The sequence below is a fragment of the Melanotaenia boesemani genome, chromosome 8 (assembly GCF_017639745.1).
Source record: "Melanotaenia boesemani isolate fMelBoe1 chromosome 8, fMelBoe1.pri, whole genome shotgun sequence".
In the NCBI taxonomy this organism is placed as follows: Eukaryota; Metazoa; Chordata; class Actinopteri; order Atheriniformes; family Melanotaeniidae; genus Melanotaenia; species Melanotaenia boesemani.
In genome coordinates, this window is record NC_055689.1 from 31,457,685 (window position 1) to 31,477,906 (window position 20,222).

At 39.8% G+C, this 20,222-nt stretch overlaps 1 protein-coding gene and 1 pseudogene across 1 annotated transcript; both read right to left on the bottom strand.

Annotated features, from left to right (window-relative positions):
- Positions 1 to 5,223: 5,223 nt before the first annotated feature.
- LOC121644017 (tripartite motif-containing protein 16-like) lies at positions 5,224 to 7,528 on the bottom strand. Its single transcript, XM_041991711.1, has one exon. It carries the CDS (start codon positions 7,488 to 7,490, stop codon positions 5,823 to 5,825), a length of 1,668 nt encoding a protein of 555 aa, XP_041847645.1. The 5' UTR covers positions 7,491 to 7,528; the 3' UTR covers positions 5,224 to 5,822.
- Positions 7,529 to 12,964: 5,436 nt separating this feature from the next.
- Positions 12,965 to 14,783, bottom strand: LOC121644048 (annotated as a pseudogene).
- Between the last annotated feature and the right edge of the window lie 5,439 nt (positions 14,784 to 20,222).

Genomic DNA, 20,222 nt, shown 5'->3' on the forward strand with positions numbered 1-20,222 from the left:
CCAGCGTTCCTCTGTGGAGAGAGAAGAACCTTCCAGAAGGACAACCATCTCTGCAGCAATCCACCAATCAGGCCTGTAACCAGACAGAAGCCTCTCCTTAGTAAAAGGCACATGGCCGCCTATCTGGAGTTTGCCACAGGACACCTGAAAGACTCTCAGACCATAAAATAAAAAAATGAAACTAAAAACTAAAACTAAACTAAAATGGAATTTATTCCATTTTGGAATAAGGCTGTAACACAACAAAATGTGGAAACATGAAACGTTGTGAATACTTTCCAGATTCACTGTATTACAAGATGAGGAGTTGCTCGAAGATAATCTGAGGCCAGATTTTCAGGGAGGAGGTTTTACGGCCCCTGGTCTTAACGGACGGGTCCCTAGCCTGTCAGGCTACACCAGGATATGCAAAGAGTGCTGTGCCAGCGCTGCTTCAGTATTGGCTGAGGACCTGCCTCCGAAGTTCTTCCCCTCCACCTTGTGGATTGGTTGCTAGTGCTCCCACACTCCTCCAGCTGGCAACCAGGAAGGATGCCTCGCCTTTAAATAGGAGGATCAGTCATCATTCGGGGCAGTAGAGATGGGATTTATGGCTCTTTGAAGGGAGCCGGATCTTGAGGAGCCGTTCCTTTCAAAGAGCCATTCAAAAGACTGGCTCGTTCTCACAATATCTTACAAAATTTCACAATATATAAGAATGACAAACGATCAAAATATGTACCTATATAAAATCTACTATACAAGATTAAGCAATTATAGGAAAAATATAGATAAAAAAGGATAAACCTGAGCAGACAGTGCAAATTCTAGTAAATGTTTTAAATAGAACTCACAGCATTTGTTTCCGAACAAAACTCTCTGCCCATAGATGCTTCACATGAATGGAGCGTGTTGGACATCAGACTTCTATGACGTCACACATGTTATTAGGCCCGAGCACCGAAGGCGGTGCGAAGGCCTATTGTAATGCAAGCGTTTATTCTTATTCTCCCGTCAAATGAATTGCATTTTTGGGGGCCTGAACATACTCGAAAACTCACCAAATTTTGCCTACCCCCCCATTGGAATGTGAAAAATTTCATATTTTGGGGTGCTCGGGACTATTCAGGCAAAATTGAACAAGAGCGCCACCTATTTATGGTGCCCTGCCACTGCATGTCATCAATCTTCATGAAAATCGGTACACTTGTTCCAAATGCTGGGGCGAACAAAAAATCCTCTTGGACCATGTGTGGAAAACAAACAGGAAGTCGGCCATTTTGGGTCAAAGTCGCCATTTTGGCATTTTACTGAGATCGCATTTGAACGAACTCCTCCTACAGATATTATCGTATTGACACCAAAATGGCTCAGGATGTTCAGAAGGCATGTGTGATCAAAAGTTATCGAAAACTTTCTCAAAGGAGTAAGGGCGTAGAGGGGGCGTGGCCTCAAAGTTTGATGTCTCGCCATGAAAGACGAAATTGTTATAACTCCCACATAAAACATTTCTGAACCAAAATGGCCATGTATGATACTAGTCCCATCCTCAACACATCTACGTGGTCATTATTGGATTATGAATAGGCCACGCCCCCTGGCGACAGGAAGTCATGTTTTTTACTCGAAGACGCACTTCTCGGACGTTTTGAACACAACTCGGGTCAAACTGGGTCGGACACCTGAAAACAAGTTGGTGATGATATCCGGTGAAAACTGTAGCTCTACACTGTAAGGCCAGACCGTGGCGCCATGGCGAACTTTGATGAGAGGCCATGACATCATCAAACAATACAAATTCCTCAATTTTCACCCAATCATCATCAAACTTACAGGGTTTAGTCATGGTCCAGTCCCGAAAAGACCCATATGACCACTTCCGGTCTAGCTCTAAGCCCCGCCCACTTTCAACAGGAAGTGTTTTTTTTCAGATGCCAGGGTCCTTCTCCTCAGGCATGTACTCCAGACACTTGAAAGTGCTTCACAACAGGTCAAACCCTTTCATGATACCACAATAAAAATCTCAAGTTCCTTCGTCAAACGTAACCATGGCGAATATTGGTCCAACGCCACCAAACAGGAAGTACTTGTAACTCACCCGTTGTAATATCGATCTCCACCAAACTCGGCAGGTACGGTCGTTGTCAAATGTGGAACTGAGCCAAATTGACATATGCTGGAATACTTGCAATAGGACTCTATAGCGCCCCCTACAATATTTTAATCCACCAGCTCCGTCCACTACATAAACCCACATGCTTGAAATTCACCACATTGATTTACCATACCAGGATGTACAAAACTGTCCATTACACCTATAGGCTAATTTCAACAGGAAGTCAGCCATTTTGAAAAAAGTGTCATTTTTAGGCTCATTTTTGCCTTTTTCTTGCCATTGCATTTGAACGAACTCCTCCTACAGATTTTATCGTATTTACCTCAAAATCACTCTGAAGCTTCCAGAGGCATGTGTGATCAAAAGTTATCAAAAACGTTCTCAAAGGAGAAAGGGCATGGCGGGGGCGTGGCCTCAAACTTTCATATCTTGCCATGAGAGACGAAACTAATATAACTTACATATAAAACAACCTATCTTAACCAAAATGGCCACGTATGATGTCATTTCCATGCTGACCCCATCTACATGTCCAGATGTTGTCAATGCCATAGCCCCGCCCCCTGGAAACAGGAAGTACCACATTTTTTACCATTGAAAGCTTTAAAAACGTACTCAAACTCATCAATATCATTCTTGGAGACCTCATCATTGAAATATCACAATCTCATTGCACCATCATAATTAAAATGGCTGCCTGTCAGGTTTCGGTCCCTCGCCATCAAACAGGAAGTGGCTATAACTCTGGACTTGCTTGACCAAAAGACGTGATATTTAGCAGTTGTCATTAAAGTGCTAACCTGAACATGTCAGTACATAATCAAACACAATAGCACCACCTACTGGCCATGTTGAGATCTGCGGATCTTAAAACCATGCTTTTGTTTGTATTTATTTCACACAATTGGTCAGAACATGCTCATGAATCTTCTGATGTCATTACTGGGACCATTGAGGTACCAGGTGATCCTCAGAGGGATACAATGACCACCCAAGGCAGAAAGCATGGGGACCAGTGAGCGTACGGCTGCCAGCCAGAGCGAGCTTGCCTGGGGAGGGAGGTTGCCGGCTGGTGGGGCGGTGCAATAGGCCAGAGCGGCGCCAGAGGTGCGAGGGCCTTCATCGCTGCTTGCAGCTTTAATTTATTTTATTTTCATTTGACTCAACTTTACTACTTCTTATTTATTTATTTATTCATTTATTCATTCATTAAGTCTTTTTTATCTGGAGGGGAGGTTGGGCTTGGCGTGTGTGTGTAAATGTGTGTGTGTGTGCCTGTGTGAAAGATTTCATTGAGTATTTTTATTCTTATTCTACTTTAATGTTTGTAAAGGCTTGTTTTATTGAACAGAGATATGAACTGAGCATAAATGTTTTTAATCATGTAAAGAACTTTGTGTTGCCTATGGCATGAAAAGCGCTTTATAAATAAAGTTTGATTTGATTTGATTTGATGAAGGCAGTGTCAAAAATTTGTATATAAAAAGAATGGCTCACAAATGAATCCCATCGTTCATTTAAAAGAGTCGTTCAAAAGAATCGATTCGTTCATGAACGTCACATCTCTACGGGGCAGCTGTGTCAGTAAGACACAGTCTGCCTCGTGGGTTGTTCTCTGTATGTGCACAAGCTTTGTTCTTAAGCAAGTGTGTCAGAGGGACACATTTGCATTGTGGATTGTTTGCAGTGTGTTTGTTAGAATATCTCTTGTGCAGATGTGTTAGCGGACACTAGATTCTCGGTTGGGTAGTAATGAGTGTGAGTATTTTGCTTACCCAGAGCGGGATTTGTATGGGCTGTGCAACAGACGAATTATTATTTCAAAGGACTTGTAAATTGTGAGCTTTCTCATTGGAAGAAGCTTCCCTCCTTTATTTATTAGGGACCTTTTCGAATGTTTTCTTTTCCATTGTTATGATGTGCCCATGTAGGATTTCTTGGGTAAACTTCCTTTGTTTTTTTGTGTAACAAGTTATAATTTGCTGCTGGTTTTTTGCAGTTCCTTTTATAGGACACTTTTAGTTTGTTTTGTATACCTGTACACCTGAAAAAAGGGACATTTTAGTTGGGATTTGTATATAGCTTTTATTTTTGTAAATAAACAGTTGATCATTTTATTTCCGTTTCCAGCTCATTTGTGTTTACGAACCCTTTTCTCCCCTAGACCAGAAGGGATTTGTGACATTCTGAATCATTCCTGTCTGCTGTTTTCTTTTACTTTCAAATGCAAGTACAGCATACCACACTGAAACATCACTTTAATTACTAAAAAAGTGCAAATTAAAACCAGACAATTACTCTAAATTAGCTACGCTGTAGTGTTAAAAACCGCACTGGTATGATGTACACCGACTACAAATAAGGTAAATGAATGGCTGTGTTACATGTACAGTGTATAAAATGATCAGACCCCACTAATATTTAGACGCCAGTGCTGCGGTGGTTGGAGCTTTGGTCATCTTAAAAGCTTGGATTGGCTCTGCTGAATAATGTTTGAGTTGGTTTTAAAGATTTCCTGCTGTTCCAGAAAACTGCCTCAGTTATTAACTCATATTAGTTTGACATTTTCTCCATCAGATTTCACAGAAACACTGAAATGAAGACGAAAGAAAATACTTCTACTTTTTCATTCTTTCAAATTTTATTTGTTTGGAAAACTTGATTTTGTTCTGACATTAAACATGATAAATGATCTCATTTATTCTGATCCTGGAAATGAGCCTTTCTGAACATCATCATTAGAAACCTTGTTTGTTTGTTGGTTTAGAAAAACAACAACATCTGATCTCTAGAACAACTAAAAGTAATTGCAAGTAGAAAATGATTTTTACATTTCCAAAGTGTTGAGAGTAAAATAATGTGTGATGAAGGAAGGTCTGCTGGTTTCTCTGTTTGGCTCCATGAAGTGGAAGAGAAACAACATTAAGGCAAGGCAAATTTTATCTGTATAGCACATTTCATGTAAAAGACAATTCAAAGTGCTTTACATAAAAAATTAAAAGCATTACAACAGGGTGCAGAAAGCAATAACATTAAAAAGTGCATTAAAAAAAGATTAAAAGAAATAAAATTAATTCAATAAAAACAGAAAGAAAACACTAAAATACAATAAAAGATTAAATGCAAGAAATAAAGTTCCACTGTGAAAAAAAGACAGCATTAAAACATGATCAAGTTTAAAGATTCCAGCTTAAAGCAACCAGATGCAGAGAACAGGGGGGGTAGCAGATTCCAGCATCTTCAAAGTAAAGAGTGGAACTTTTGTTTAATCCTGACTGAATAAAACATTTGAGGGATTTTCTCCTTACAGACCAACAGTCCCTCTCACTCCAAAAGTGGAGGTCTGACTGGTAAAAATCCAGGACTTAGATTTATGACTTGGTTTTTAGCTCCACAGGTCAAGAAGGTCAACGCTCCAACCTGAAGAATGGGAGGAGTACTTCGTTAAGTTATATCAAAGATCTGGGAAATTTCTGAACTTTAATCTTCTGCAACACGAATCTGCCTTAAGAACCAACTAAAGGTTTTATGGATCTCAAATGGTACTCATCATCCAGGACGTTGTCCACTTTGAAGCCGTTTTCTTTCTAAACTTGTGTTTTTTTCAGCTGATAAGAAAACCCCCTTTCCTGCAGATTTCAACTCCAGGACCCTGGACATACCAAGAAATGTTTATCTTACACATTCTGAGAGGGTAATAAAGTGATTTAATGCAGAGAAAATAACTTTACTTCACTTGACGGAACTCAGCACTGGATCCTGGATTAATGAAAAGTCCAGCATAGAGCGGCTGAGTGAATGTGGTCTGGACTCTGTGGAGGAGAGTCCTGGTTTTAGAGACGCTGTAGAAGGACAGAATACCTGCTCTGTGATCCAGATACACTCCTACTCTGGAGGACCGAGGACCTGAGATGGAGGTTATGATGTTGTTGTATCGAAACTCATAACTATTTTGGTTAAAATGTAATGACCAAGATTTGTCATTAAATCCAAATCTACATTCATTCGCCCACCCTGCTCTGCTGATATTCTTGTATGCGACTGCTACATAAACGTTTCCTCTCATTTCCACCTCCCAGTAACAACGTCCAGTCAGACTCTCTCTACTCAGAACCTGAACCCATCCAGTGAATCTGTCTGGATGACTAGAATAAGACTGTTGTTTATACATACATGTCACCTTTCTGTTTCCCTCTGACAGTAACAGCTGTGTGTGTGCTGTGTTTGGATCCAGTGTGATTTCACAAGAATATTTTAAGAATCCAGCTCTGCTCTTTGGTTCTGGTTGTGACAGTAAAACATCCACATCAGTGACTGTCAGTGAGATGTTTGTCCATCTGTCTGTCAGAATGTCCTGTAGTTTATCTCTGAGCTCTGACACAGCTGCTGTCACATCCTCAAAGTATCTCAGAGGACGGATATTGATGCTGGATGAGTGTGTAGACTCACTGAGTGCTGACAGTGAGGGGTAGTTGTGTAGAAACTGGTTGTGATCCTCTGTGTGTGAGAGCTGCTTCAGCTCAGCGTCTTTCCTCTTCAGCTCAGTGATCTCCTGCTCCAGCTTCTCCTGAAGCTCTTTGACTCCACTCACTTCAGTTTCCTGCTGGGATCTGATCTGCTGCTTCACATCAGAGCTTCTTTTCTGGATGAGACGGATCAGCTGAGTGAAGATCTTCTCACTGTCCTCCACTGTTTTATCAGCAGAGTGATTGATGGCCTCCACCTCCTGTTGAAGCAGCTTCACATCTTTCTCTCTGTCCTGGATTCTCTGCTGGATTTCTTGTCGACTCACCTCCAGCTCTCTCTGCCTCTCAGTCCTTTCTGCTGCAGCTGAGACTGTGTCGTGGCCTTTATGTTCATCCACAGAGCAGAGATAACAGATACACTTCTGATCAGTACGGCAGAACATCTTCATCACCTCATCATGACGAGAGCAGATGTTCTCCTGGAGGTTCTTGGAGGGCTCCACCAGCTTGTGTTTCTTTAAAGGAGACACATCATAATGAGGCTGAAGGTGTTTCTCACAGTAAGAGGCCAGACAGAATAAACAGGACTTGATGGCTTTCAGTTTTCTTCCAGAGCAGAAATCACAGGCCACATCTTCAGGTCCAGCATAGCAGTGATCAGCAGGAGCAGCTTGGAGTCCAGTCTTCTTCATGTCTTCTAATAAATCAGCAAACATGGTGTTTTTCACCAGGACAGGTCTTGGTATGAAAGTTTTCCTGCATTGAGGGCAGCTGTAGATTCCCTTCTGATCCTCTCCATCCCAGAAGCTTTTAATACAGTTCATGCAGTAGCTGTGTCCACAGGGAATAGTCACCGGATCCTTCAGTAGATCCAGACAGATGGAACAACAGAACTTTACTCGGTCCAGCTGATTTTCCTGCTGCGCCATTTTCCTCTTCACAGTAACTGTCAAACGGTTTCACTTTTCCTGAACAGAAAGGGTGTGTGTGCTCTGAAGGACAACAGATCTCACATGAAGCAGGAAATGAGTCTTACCAGCAGCTGCATGTTCCACCATGTTGCTCACACCCATCCTGATGAAGAGAGATCTGTGGAGGGGCAGGAACATAGAAACATCTGCTAGGAGTGGCTACAGGAACTAACATGTAACATGAAGCGCCTCATCTGCAGTGTCAGTGCAGACTTTGAACAGATCTACTTCTGTTTCCAGCCTCTTCAACTGTTGTTTACAATTCTCCTTTAGAGACTCTCCACAGAGACGATACTGACCCTCTGTTATCTGCTGAGGCTCAACAGCTGCTTTGCTCAACTTTCAACATAAACTTCATGTTTAAATTCATTAAAAATAGACTTTACCTGTGTTTTATTAGGAAATAATGGAGACACTTTGCTGTTGCTGCTGATATGAAATCAGTTTTAGGATGTGACACAGACGTTCTTCCAGTTTATTCAGGTTTAGACACAAAAACAAGTGGCTCAGGTTGAAGGAAAAACCTGGTTTTGAATAAAACATGTTCATCATTAAATGGAATTTTCTTTAATCTGCTGTGTGATCTAAAACCTCATGAGTCCATCATTCAGTCCACCATCAAAGGACCTCAGAAGGGTCAACCACTCATTTCAAGACAGTTTGAGGGACACTCCTTTGTGGACAGCACGATGGATTTAAAACATGAGTAAAGCTCTACAACATGACTTATGGAGTCAGAAAATATTAGAAAACTAAGATCAGAATGACAGAGAATTTTAAGAAAAACTTCAACTCAGGAAAAAGAAATCCCAGCATAAAGAGTTTCATATGGAAACTTCAGTTTTTGGGAAATTAATCACTGATTAAGCAGATTTAATACATGTTTAAATGTTTTCTCTCTCTCTCTCTCTCTCTCTTTTGACATGACTAAAACATCCACTTAAACAGATGTGGAGATTTTTAATACCCACTGTACATCTGCAATGTTACCATCAACATGATATAACCCAGCTATTGTGAAAAAAGGAACAATAGTTACTGTAAAGTGTTACAGGTGAGAGACTGTAGAAAGTGAAGAAGTTCATGTGTAACTTAGCAAACATAAATAAAGAGTCACAAGATGCAGTTTGATTGGAAGAAAAAGCAGGAAAAGGAAAAAAAGAGCCCCACTCCAGCGCTGCTGTGGCCTGCAGGAAGGTTCCTACTTATATAGGCGGTGACAAAAAGACTATACAATGCTTCCACCTGGCGGCCAACGCCAAATATGGGCCAGAACATTTCCCCCACCAAATACCAGATGTCCACAGATGTTGTTTTTATGGTTAAATCAGGTTAAATCAGGTTAGTCCATTGAAGCCTTTGTATAGCCAAATAAAAGACGTTTGGTCCGTGTTTAAAAGCGATGTGTGGGTTCTCTCTGGGTTAATCAGGGGTTGTGAAATTCCTTTGACGCTCTGTGATGGAATCATGACTGGTCCACGACTGGACCAGGATTACTGGTTGAGACGGCAGATTATGGACTATGATTCCTGTTAGAGAATAAAGATTCTTGGAGAGAGAGATCTGTTTATCTTCTTTAATAAAGACTGTTGGACTTCCCCATCATTCTACAGCATATGTATGTATGCAAGTATTTTTTAGCAGTATGTATGGTCTGAAACGAAAGGCAATAAAAACGTATTACAAAATGCTCAACATATTATTCCGCAGTCAAATCAATAAACATTCCTAAATAAGCTGCCATATAAGCATATGATTTCAAGGTTCACCAGTAATATCCTTAATTTATGTCCAATCTACTACTTAAACATAATACAACAGCACAGATGTAATATTGCTGTAGAAACAGTACAATTTCCAACATAAATATTAGCAGAAGCAAAGCATGCTTAACAACTTTACATCAAATATAAACCACAGTAAATAATTAAACTTTTCTTCTATTGACCAATCATGGTAATAATCATAACAATAAACTGAGTTGCAATAATAGCATTTCAAACAAAATACTCATAATGAAGCCATCACAAGACAGGCCCCTTAGCTAATAAAATTAAACTCACAACATATTTACATGTAACAACACAAACTAGAAAAATGATGAAATTATACAGAACTAAGAAGTGGAAAGCACTTACATTTCCTCCAGAATATGTAAAATGCAAGAAATAAGTTCCAATGTGAGGAATTTATCAGTAGTTTTGATAATAGGCATCAAATAGAAAAGTTTTTAACCCTGATTTAAAACTGCTGAGAGTTTCAGCAGACCTGCAGTTTTCTAGGAGTTTTTTCCACATGTGAAGAGCATAAAAGCTGAACGCTGCCTCTCCAGGTTTAGTTCTGACTCTGGGAACAGAAAGTAGGCCTGACCCTGATGACCTGAGGAATCTGGTTGGTTCATAATGAACCAGATGATGCTGAATGTATTTTGGTCCTAAACCATTCAGGTCTTTGCAAACTAACAGCAGGATTTTGAAGTCAATTCTTTGACCGACAGGAAGCCAGTGTAAAGATCTGAGGGCTGGAGTTATATGATCTACTTTCTTGGTCTTAGTGAGGACTCGAGTAGCAGCATTCTGGATTAATTGTACCTGTCTGATGGACTTTTTAGGCAGACCTTTGAGGACAGCATTACAGTAATCCAGTCTACTAAAGATAAATGCCTGGATAAGTTTTTTTAAATAGTGCTGACTCATCAGTCCTTTAACCCTCAATATGTTCTTTAAATGATAATAGGCTGACTTCACAATTGTCTTAATATTACTGCTAAAATTCAGGTCTGAGTCCATGGCTACTCCTAGATTTCTGGCTTGGTTGTTAATTTTGAACTTAGATGTTTGAAGCTGAGTACTGAATTTTAATCTTTCTTCCTTGGCTCCAAAAACAATTTTTGTTTTAGTTTTGTCTTCATTTAAGTGAAGGAAATTCTGGCACATCCAATCTTTACTTTGATCAATGCAGTTGAGTTTCGATCGGATTATAGTCTCCTGGTGAGATGGTTATGTAGATTTGTGTGTCATTAGTATAACTGTAATAACATATTTTGCTGTTTTTAATAATTTGAGTGAGTGGCAGCATGTAGATGTTGAACAGCAGTGGCCCCAGGATGGAGCCTTGGGGAACTCCACAGGTTATTTTGATTCACTCAGATTTATAGTTACCTATAGACACAAAGAAGTCCATGTCTTTTAAATAGGACTCAAAACAATTAATTGCATTGCCAGAAAGTCCTACCCAGGTTTTCAGATGTTAATGTCGACCGTGTCAAATGCAGCACTGAGATCTAGTAGTGCCAGGACTGAGATGTTTCCGCTATCTGTGCTGATGGAGAGAAAGCTTGGATAAACATGTCAGTGATATTTTCACCAATATACCATTTCTTGATAACCTCTGTTTGGGCTTTTTTATTGACAGTAACAGCACTCTCAAAGAAAACACATGAATGACCAGACAGAGCAACATCCATCACCACAACCCTGGAAATATTCAGACCTTTAGAGATGACTATGTCCAGACAGTGTCCTCTGTTGTGCATTTTTTTCTCTTACATGATGAGTTAGACCAAAGTTATAAAGAACACAACACAGTTCTTTGGTCTCTGTCCTCTGGGTTATCAGCATGAATGTTGAAATCACCAACAATAACTACACAGTCAGTCAACGCAGATTACTGACAGCAGTTCAGTAAAGTCATCAAAAACATTGCACAGCCTTTAGGTGGTCGAATAATGTCATGGCACAGCACACGAGAGGGGGAGGTCATCTGGAGAGCCACAAATTCAAATGAGGCAAAGTTTTTATAAGATATCTGCTGCATTGGAGGGAGTCATTAAATAAAATAACCACTTCTCCACCTTTCTGTTGTGATCTAACTTCACTCACAAAGCTGAAGTTTGGAAGGGTCGCTTCTATAAGAACAACAAATAATTTTCTCTATCTAACCAGGTTTCTGTTAAAAACAAGAAATTAAGTTTGTGCTTTGTAATAAAATCATTGATAAAAAAAATTTTTCCAGCCAAAGATCTGACATTTCAGTAACGCTAGCTTCAGTGTGCTAAAAACATTTTCTGTCCAGTTTTTGTTATGGACAGGCTGAGGCTGATGAGGAATGAACACAAGTTTGATAAATTTATAGAATGTTTTGGGTGAATCTTCCTTTTCTGAACATTTATCAGTCTTTTTTGTTGCCTATTAAAACAACTACTTTAATTTTGGGACCCGACATCCTGGAGAGAGCCATGAGTACCCAGCGTGGACCCAGCACATTTCAATCAGATGCTCTGCTGTTATCAGGCTGTGGAGACAGATGAGGAGTTTGGTTCAGTCATGGAGGGAGGGGAGGTGGGTGCTGGGGCTGGGACGACTGTGTCAGAGATCGTTGGGGGATTGGGGGGAGGATGAAGTGGGATGGTTCGGGGTGAAAAGATGTGACTGGGGCATGGGGTCAGTTTGGTGGCAATAGTGACCAGCTCCTTCATCTGGGAGGTGAAGTCAAGGAAGGGTGGGGAGGATGGGGAGGGGGGATGACCTGGATGGAGTATGATGAGATGAAGGGGGTGGGTCCTTACTGGAAACTTTTGGGGTTTCTTAAAGAGGGAGATGAGGCTGGTTTTTCTCAAGGTTTCCTCCAGGCTCTGTCTTTTCACGTTGTTTTGGTCTCTCTTATCTGTTGTCCTTGTCTGAGGGAAGTCTGTTCAGAAAATAAAACAGGTTGTTGAGACAGAAATATCTGTAATATCACACTGTGTCAGTTTGTTCACAGGAGTCACAACCTGCAACACTGATGCTGCATTCAGGGAACCTGGGAAAGATGGGAGAGAAGACTTTCCAGCTTCCAAACAGTGTTCACATCAGCTTTCAGGCTGGAAGTAGAACTTGTAGATGTGAGATTTAAGTTTCCAAACACTCTGACTTCTTCATGTTAGATGTAGAATAAAGGAAATAATTCTAGAAGAAAAAATGCTTTATTTATTACTTTCTGCTGTTCCAGGAAAACTGCCTCAGTTATTCCCTCATATTAGTTTGACATTTCTCCATCAGATTTACAGAAACACTGAAATGAAGACAAAAGAAAATACTTTGTTCATTCTTTCAAAGTTTATTTGTTTGGAAAAATTGACTTTGTTCTGACATTAAACATGATGAATGATCTCATTTATTCTGATCCTGGAAATGAGCCTTTCTGAACATCATCATTAGAAACCTTGTTTGTTTGTTGGTTTAGAAAAACAACAACATCTGATCTCTGGAACAACTAAAAGTAATTACAAGTAGAAAATGATTTTTACATTTCCAAAGTGTTGAGAGTAAAATAATGTGTGATGAAGGAAGGTCTGCTGGTTTCTCTGTTTGGCTCCATGAAGTGGAAGAGAAACAACAACATATAAATACATCAATACAAATATTCAACACATATTTAGAGAACAGAGAAGTTCAGATTTTCATGTTGATGGAAATAAAAATCATCATTAGCAGTGATTTCCTCCAAAAAGAAACAAACAGGAAAAACCAGCAAATAAAAAAAAGTCAAATAAACAACAGAACAGCAGAGCAGAGACATCACAACAATGAAGTCTCAGCAACAAGCAGAGAAAATAACTTTACTTCACTTCACACAACTCAGCACTGGATCCAGAAAGCCAAGTCCAAAGTCCAGCATAGAGCGGCTGAGTGAATGTGGTCTGGACTCTGTGGAGGAGAGTCCTGGTTTCAGAGACGCTGTAGAAGGACAGAATACCTGCTGTGTGATCCAGATACACTCCTACTCTGGAGGACCGAGGACCTGAGATGGAGGTTCTGATGTTGTTGTAGTAAAACTCATAGCTGTTGAAGTAACAATATAATGACCAAGATTTGTCATTATATCCAAATCCACCTTCATATCCTGCTCTGCTGATATTCTTGTATGCGACTGCTACACAAACATATCCTCTCATTTCCACCTCCCAGTAACAACGTCCAGTCAGACTCTCTCTACTCAGAACTTGATAGTATTTAGTGAATCTGTCTGGATGACTAGAATAAGACTGATGTTGATCCAGAAATGTCACTTTTCTGTTTCCCTCTGACAGTAACAGCTGTGTGTGTGCTGTGTTTGGATCCAGTGTGATTTCACATGAATATTTTAAGAATCCAGCTCTGGTCTTTGGTCTTGGTTGTGACAGTAAAACATCCACATCAGTGACTGTCAGTGAGATGTTTGTCCATCTGTCTGTCAGAATGTCCTGTAGTTTATCTCTGAGCTCTGACACAGCTGCTGTCACATCCTCAAAGTATCTCAGAGGACGGATATTGATGCTGGATGAGTGTGTAGACTCACTGAGTGCTGACAGTGAGGGGTAGTTGTGTAGAAACTGGATGTGATCCTCTGTGTGTGAGAGCTGCTTCAGCTCAGCGTCTTTGCTCTTCAGCTCAGTGATCTCCTGCTCCAGCTTCTCCTGAAGCTCTTTGACTCCACTCACTTCAGTTTCCTGCTGGGATCTGATCTGCTGCTTCACATCAGAGCTTCTTTTCTGGATGAGACGGATCAGCTCAGTGAAGATCTTCTCACTGTCCTCCACTGTTTTATCAGCAGAGTGATTGATGGCCTCCACCTCCTGTTGAAGCAACTTCACATCTTTCTCTCTGTCCTGGATTCTCTGCTGGATTTCTTGTCGACTCACCTCCAGCTCTCTCTGCCTCTCAGTCCTTTCTGCTGCAGCTGAGACTGTGTCGTGGCCTTTATGTTCATCCACAGGGCAGAGATAACAGATACACTTCTGATCAGTACGACAGAACATCTTCATCACCTCATCATGACGAGAGCAGATGTTCTCCTGGAGGTTCTTGGAGGGCTCCAACAGCTTGTGTTTCTTTAATGGAGCCACATCATAATGAGGTTGAAGGTGTTTCTCACAGTAAGAGGCCAGACAGACTAAACAGGACTTGATGGCTTTCAGTTTTCTTCCAGAGCAGAAATCACAGGCCACATCTTCAGGAGCAGCTTGGAGTCCAGTCTTCTTCAGCTCTTCTAATAAATCAGCAAACATGGTGTTTTTCACCAGACAGGTCTCGGGTGAAGGTCTGTCCACATTGAGTGGCAGCTGTAGATTCCCTTCTGATCCTCTCCATCCCAGAAGCTTTTAATACAGTTCATACAGTAGCTGTGTCCACAGGGAATAGTCACCGGATCCTTCAGTAGGTCCAGACAGATGGAACAGCAGAACTTTACTTGGTCCAGCTGATTTTCCTGCTGCGCCATTTTCCTCTTCACAGTAACTGTCAACAGTTTCACTTTCCCTGAACAGAAAGGGTGTGTGCGCTCTGAAGGACAACAGATCTCACATGAAGCAGGAAATGAGTCTTACCAGCAGCTGCATGTTCCACCATGTTGCTCACACCCATCCTGATGAAGAGAGATCTGTGGAGGGGCGGGAACATAGAACACCTGCTAGGAGTGGCTACAGAACTAACATGTAACATGAAGCGCCTCATCTGCAGTATCAGTGCAGACTTTGAACAGATTCTATTCTGTTTCCAGCCTCTTCTACTGTTGTTTACATTCTCCTTTAGAGACTCTCCACAGAGACGATACTGACCCTCTGTTTTCTGCTGAGGCTCAACAGCTGCTTGCTCAACTTTCAACATAACTTCATGTTAAATTCATTAAAAAACAGACTTTACCTGTGTTTTATTAGGAAATAATGGAGACACGTTGCTGTTGCTGCTGATAATGAAATCAGTTTTAGGATGTGACACAGCCGTTCTTCCAGTTTATTCAGGTTTAGACACAAAAACAAGTGGCTCAGGTTGAAGGAAAAAACCTGGTTTGGAATAAAACATGTTCATCATTAAATGGAATTTCTTTAATCTGCTGTGTGATCTAAAACTTCATGAGTCCATCATTCAGTCCTTCATCAAAGGACCTCAGAAGGGTCAACCACTCATTTCAAGACAGTTTTGAGGGACACTCCTTTGTGGACAGAACGGTAGATTTAAACATGAAACACTTACTTCCAGGCACAAAGACACCTATGAAGTGGTTATTCTTGGTAAAAGTGATTTGAAATACTCTGCAGAGAAACTTTCAGCTAAATTATTCAAAGCCTTTGTGTTCAGATGAATATCAGCGTCCACAGCCTGTTAGGGGTCTTTCCTACACCCCTATTTCATCTAAGGAGAAAAAAGTCTAGACTATATTTTTCACACTTTCAAGATTTAGATAAATATATAATTGCTTAATATATAGACAGAATTACATTTATGACCAGAGCACGTATATATTGTGGCTGTATGGTCATAGTTTTTGTTGCATGTGTAACAACCCATCCAATTTGGAAATAAATAGTCAAGAGGGACGAATGTTTTCCCCTAAATGTGTGGACATTGTCATTACTTAGTACCTACCTGAGAGTTAATGAAGACGATATAATATCCACTGTAGGTTAGAAACTGTGTAAACTTTGGCAGGAACGTTGCCATGGATGATAAATCAATCTCTAACACTAATGACATAAAGAATCCCAAAAAGAAGAGCTTTGGGTACGGCTGCTTGTCAGATCAAACGCATGATGAAGAAAGATAAACGTAGTCATCGCAAAGTCTTCACATTGGCAGAAAAAATGGCCGACGCCTTCTTCTATGAAAGCAGGAGATTTATGAGCAATTTAGCTGTTAGATATCAGAATCTATGTGAGGGGTGTTATACAGCAGGATGGGGTCAGATTTATAGAACATCCCAGAGTCTGGAATAGGATCCGGAGCCTGAACCACCACCAAGACAGAGACCTTCATTTTACATATTTCTTCTTCAATAAAGAGAAAGAATTGGATATTTCTCCTAAGAAAATAGAATCAATATTACGCTGTGGTTGGTGAGGGTTGATAAACAAGATGGCTGAAAGGGCTCAGTCACCTCTGGACACTTTGGAGTCCATTAATGCCATTATCAGGCCTCTCGTAGACAAAGCCATGAAATGTCTTTCACTTCCAGGAAGACGGCAGTTTTCGTTGGAAAAGATATGCACATATTTGTGCTCCAGATATCTCTGTAAGAAATTTGGTTGCTGCAGAGTTGTTAGCAGATGCAATGATATCCAAAGATCCTGTTTTTAAAAAACATCCTCTGCACCGTGAATTACACTTGTGTAACACTGACATACATACAAAGGTCATTCCAGAAGTAAAGAAGCCATCAAAACATCTCTTTTCATCTTTAGGTGAAGCTGTAGCCAAGCCCATCACCACCTGTGTGTAGCACTTAGCTGCACTGGTTTCAGTTAATAAGGGCATGAAACGTAATGATGTCTTCTTTATTTTCTTTCCTTCACTCTCTCTTAAGTCGACGCCGTGTAAACTACAAATAAAAAAAACAACCAACAAAGTCCAAGTCAAGCAACACATGAAAGCTGATACAGTCAAAAACAGCAGCGTTTATTACCTAAAAATAAATCTACATTGTCCATACTGTAAACAAGTGAGCAGAAATATAAAGCAATATAATAACAAACTACAGTGTGCGCCTCAATGAAGTCGGTGTAGAATGTTGCATCTCTAAGCTCCAGCATCTCTAACATGCAGCGGCTACGCCTGCTCTTTACCCATAAGGCAGCGGCCATGACCCTTGACCTTATCATGTAGCTTTCCTCACATCAGACACAAGACAACCCATTGTCATTTTACCTACTATAAACATTTCTATTGTAACCTTTCTATAAACATAACTTTATATTCTCTTATAGATGTGTAGATAACAATTCTTATTAAACAGTCTTGAAAACAAAAATACAAAATGCTTCATGTTCTGGCTGACTTGCCACTGAATATGCCTAAAAATCCAGCATTTTTTATCAGCATCGAAGGCCTTTCACGTCACAAAAGGGAGACTTGGTCCAATGACGTCATCAGCCAGAAAGCCATAGAAGCTCGTTCATGTAAACAGGCCGTCATTAGCAGATAAAAGACTTACTTAGATTTGTGAACATTATAGGCGCAAACATGAAGACTCCCCATGACAGTAATAGTAGCAGTGATTCAGAAAAGATAGATCTGTCCGAACTTCCACATTAGTTCCCGAGGGACGGAATTCTTCTCAGTCAAAAGGGCTGATGGAAGAAGGTTTACAAAGCACCATTTTTCTAGGACAAATGAAACCGTGGTTGTTAAAATGCTGAAAGAAAATAACAGGTCCACACAGGAGTTTAAGAATTGTGAGGGAAATCAGACATCTTCATTCGTACAAAAGGCACAGTTAGATATATTGGACATTTTGACTTTAATGAACAAAACAAATCTGATGTTTGAATGCTTGGATACAGATCTCTACAAGGCTTCATGAACAACCCATACATGGAACCATTGCGCATGTCTGAACGAGTTATTGTGCAGCAAATGCTGGTTGCAGATGCTCTCTAGAGCGTTTGGGATAGCACATGCAGAGTATTAAGCCAGATAACATCATGCTTGTAATTATAGGTTAATATCCCATCAAAGCTCAAAAATAACAGACTTTGATCAGCAATCGACAAAATCTCCAGCGTCAAAATAAAGACATTCAGGGATCTTTCTATAGAGCTCCTGAAGTCCTCCTGGGCCTTCCCCTGAGTGGATACAGTATATATGTGGAGTGTTGGCTGTATTCTATTGCTTCCTGGCCTATAACAGCACATTTTTATACAAAAGAGTAAAAATGAAGTTATTAAGTGCATTGTTTTACATGTTTGTTGTACCTGAAAAATGACTTGTTAAAAAAAGACAACAAACTATATTTTAGGTCATATATACATATATAATGTTGTTTTATATATATATAAAACCAATATAATACAAATAAAGAAATAAATATATATAACAAATGAATTAATCTTTATTGTAATTGTCTTCTATATTAAAAGGTGAAATTAAGTGAAAGCAACATTGTTATATAATAGTTAACCAAGTGCATGCAGGTCAAATATAACCTTAATCTAAAATATTTACCCTCTGATGCAGGAATTATTGAAAACAGTTCCACATTTGTCCTATACATATTTTACTTCACAGACATATACAGTAATGTTTTTTGTACGTATTTATTTTTATTTAGTTTAATTATTTTTATCTATTAAGAATGTCAACAAAGAATTAGAGTTGTCAAAATTGTTTGTTAAATTTAAAGAGACATTTCCATGTTTTTCATTTCAGTCCAGAACAATCTCAAACTAGCCATATTCACCAGCTATGAAGAGGAGCTTTTAACTGAGGCTCAGAAGCAGAAGGCCTCAACCCACCTCTAAGCAGCTACCCATCCTATACCTCCTTACCACCATTTTTATTTCATTTTTAGTTTATTTTATTTTAGTCGTGGTGGGACAGTGCATGTTAATGCAACAGACAGGCTTATACAAGCAATGAAATGTAAACATTACCAGGATTATAGCAAATGGCTAATTGTCTAGCTGTTGGTCCCGGGGATTTGGGGGAATGAGAGAACAATATAATACAATATAGAAGCAATTTGTATTTGACCAAACCAATATAAAAATACACATTCTTATATCTAAAACAGTACATTCACATGCACAATTACCACACTCATACTTATCAAAGCTCAATATCACTACATACTTACAGAACCCTTCAGAGTTTTGTTTACTGTACGTTTTAGTGTATGTTACATGTGGGTACACTCCTGATTCGACCAAAGCCAACTTTTTAATTGTGGCTTTAAATGAGTTATATGTAGGACATTCTCTTAATGTTTGTGGTAGATTATTCCATAGCCTTCCACCTTGGACAGATAACACCCTGACCAAAAGAGGTACGTCTGTGTGGGATTATCACATCTCCTCTAGTGGTGGCCCTCGTTGTCCTCTGTACACTAATGACGATTAATGAAATCTCCCAGTGGAGGGGGTGCTAGAGAGTGTAGCACCTTATAAATCAGACAAGCGTTTTTTAAATATATCATATTCTGGAAATTCAGTAACTTAACTTTTTTTTAAATGTTGTAGTAATGGTGCGATTGCTGTTTTTTATTAAGTATTTTCAGTGAATCCTTCCTCTCTCTTATCCATCCTTTCATTCTCTCTCCCTCTATCCCTCCAATCTCACCCATCTATCCTTTCTTCCTTCATGTATTCATTCATCCTACCCTCCTACCTTTATCACTCTCCTTCATCCATTCATGCTTTTATCCTCCCTTTTGTCATTAATCTGCCCCCCCCCCCCCCCCCCCCCCCACCCTAATTTACTCATCCTTCCCTCCCTCATCCATTTATCCATCCAATGTTTCCAAAAGTTCTCCTCTGAGTTTTTGTTGGACTCTGAAGGTGTCACTTCTCTTTAACATGACAACAGATTCATGTGTTCAGCTCTCTGTGTGCAGGGCTCAGATGAAGGTTTGTTTTTACAACCATGCTGTTACATCCTAAACCTGTAGGGGGAGCCAGAGAGCTCAAAGAAAAACCACTAAATTCTCTGCTGATGATTTAAAGATGAAATGATCAGAATAATAAAGCAATCATGGATATGAAACACAGAGACAAAAACTATCAGAGACACAAGTCAGAAAGACCACAGCATGTATGAAAAGCTCATTCTGACAACGATAATAAAACTAAAACAAATAAAAACATTATTGTAAAGTCAAAGGTTTTGCCAAGGCCTGTTGTATATGTTGTGCTTAATATTCCTGCACATGAATTATTATTTTTCAGAACCATAACCTCCTCAT

What these genes read in the sequence shown, in the direction of transcription:
- LOC121644017 (XM_041991711.1), bottom strand. Translation starts at nt 7,490, where the DNA reads ATGGCGCAGCAGGAAAATCAGCTGGACCGAGTAAAGTTCTGTTGTTCC.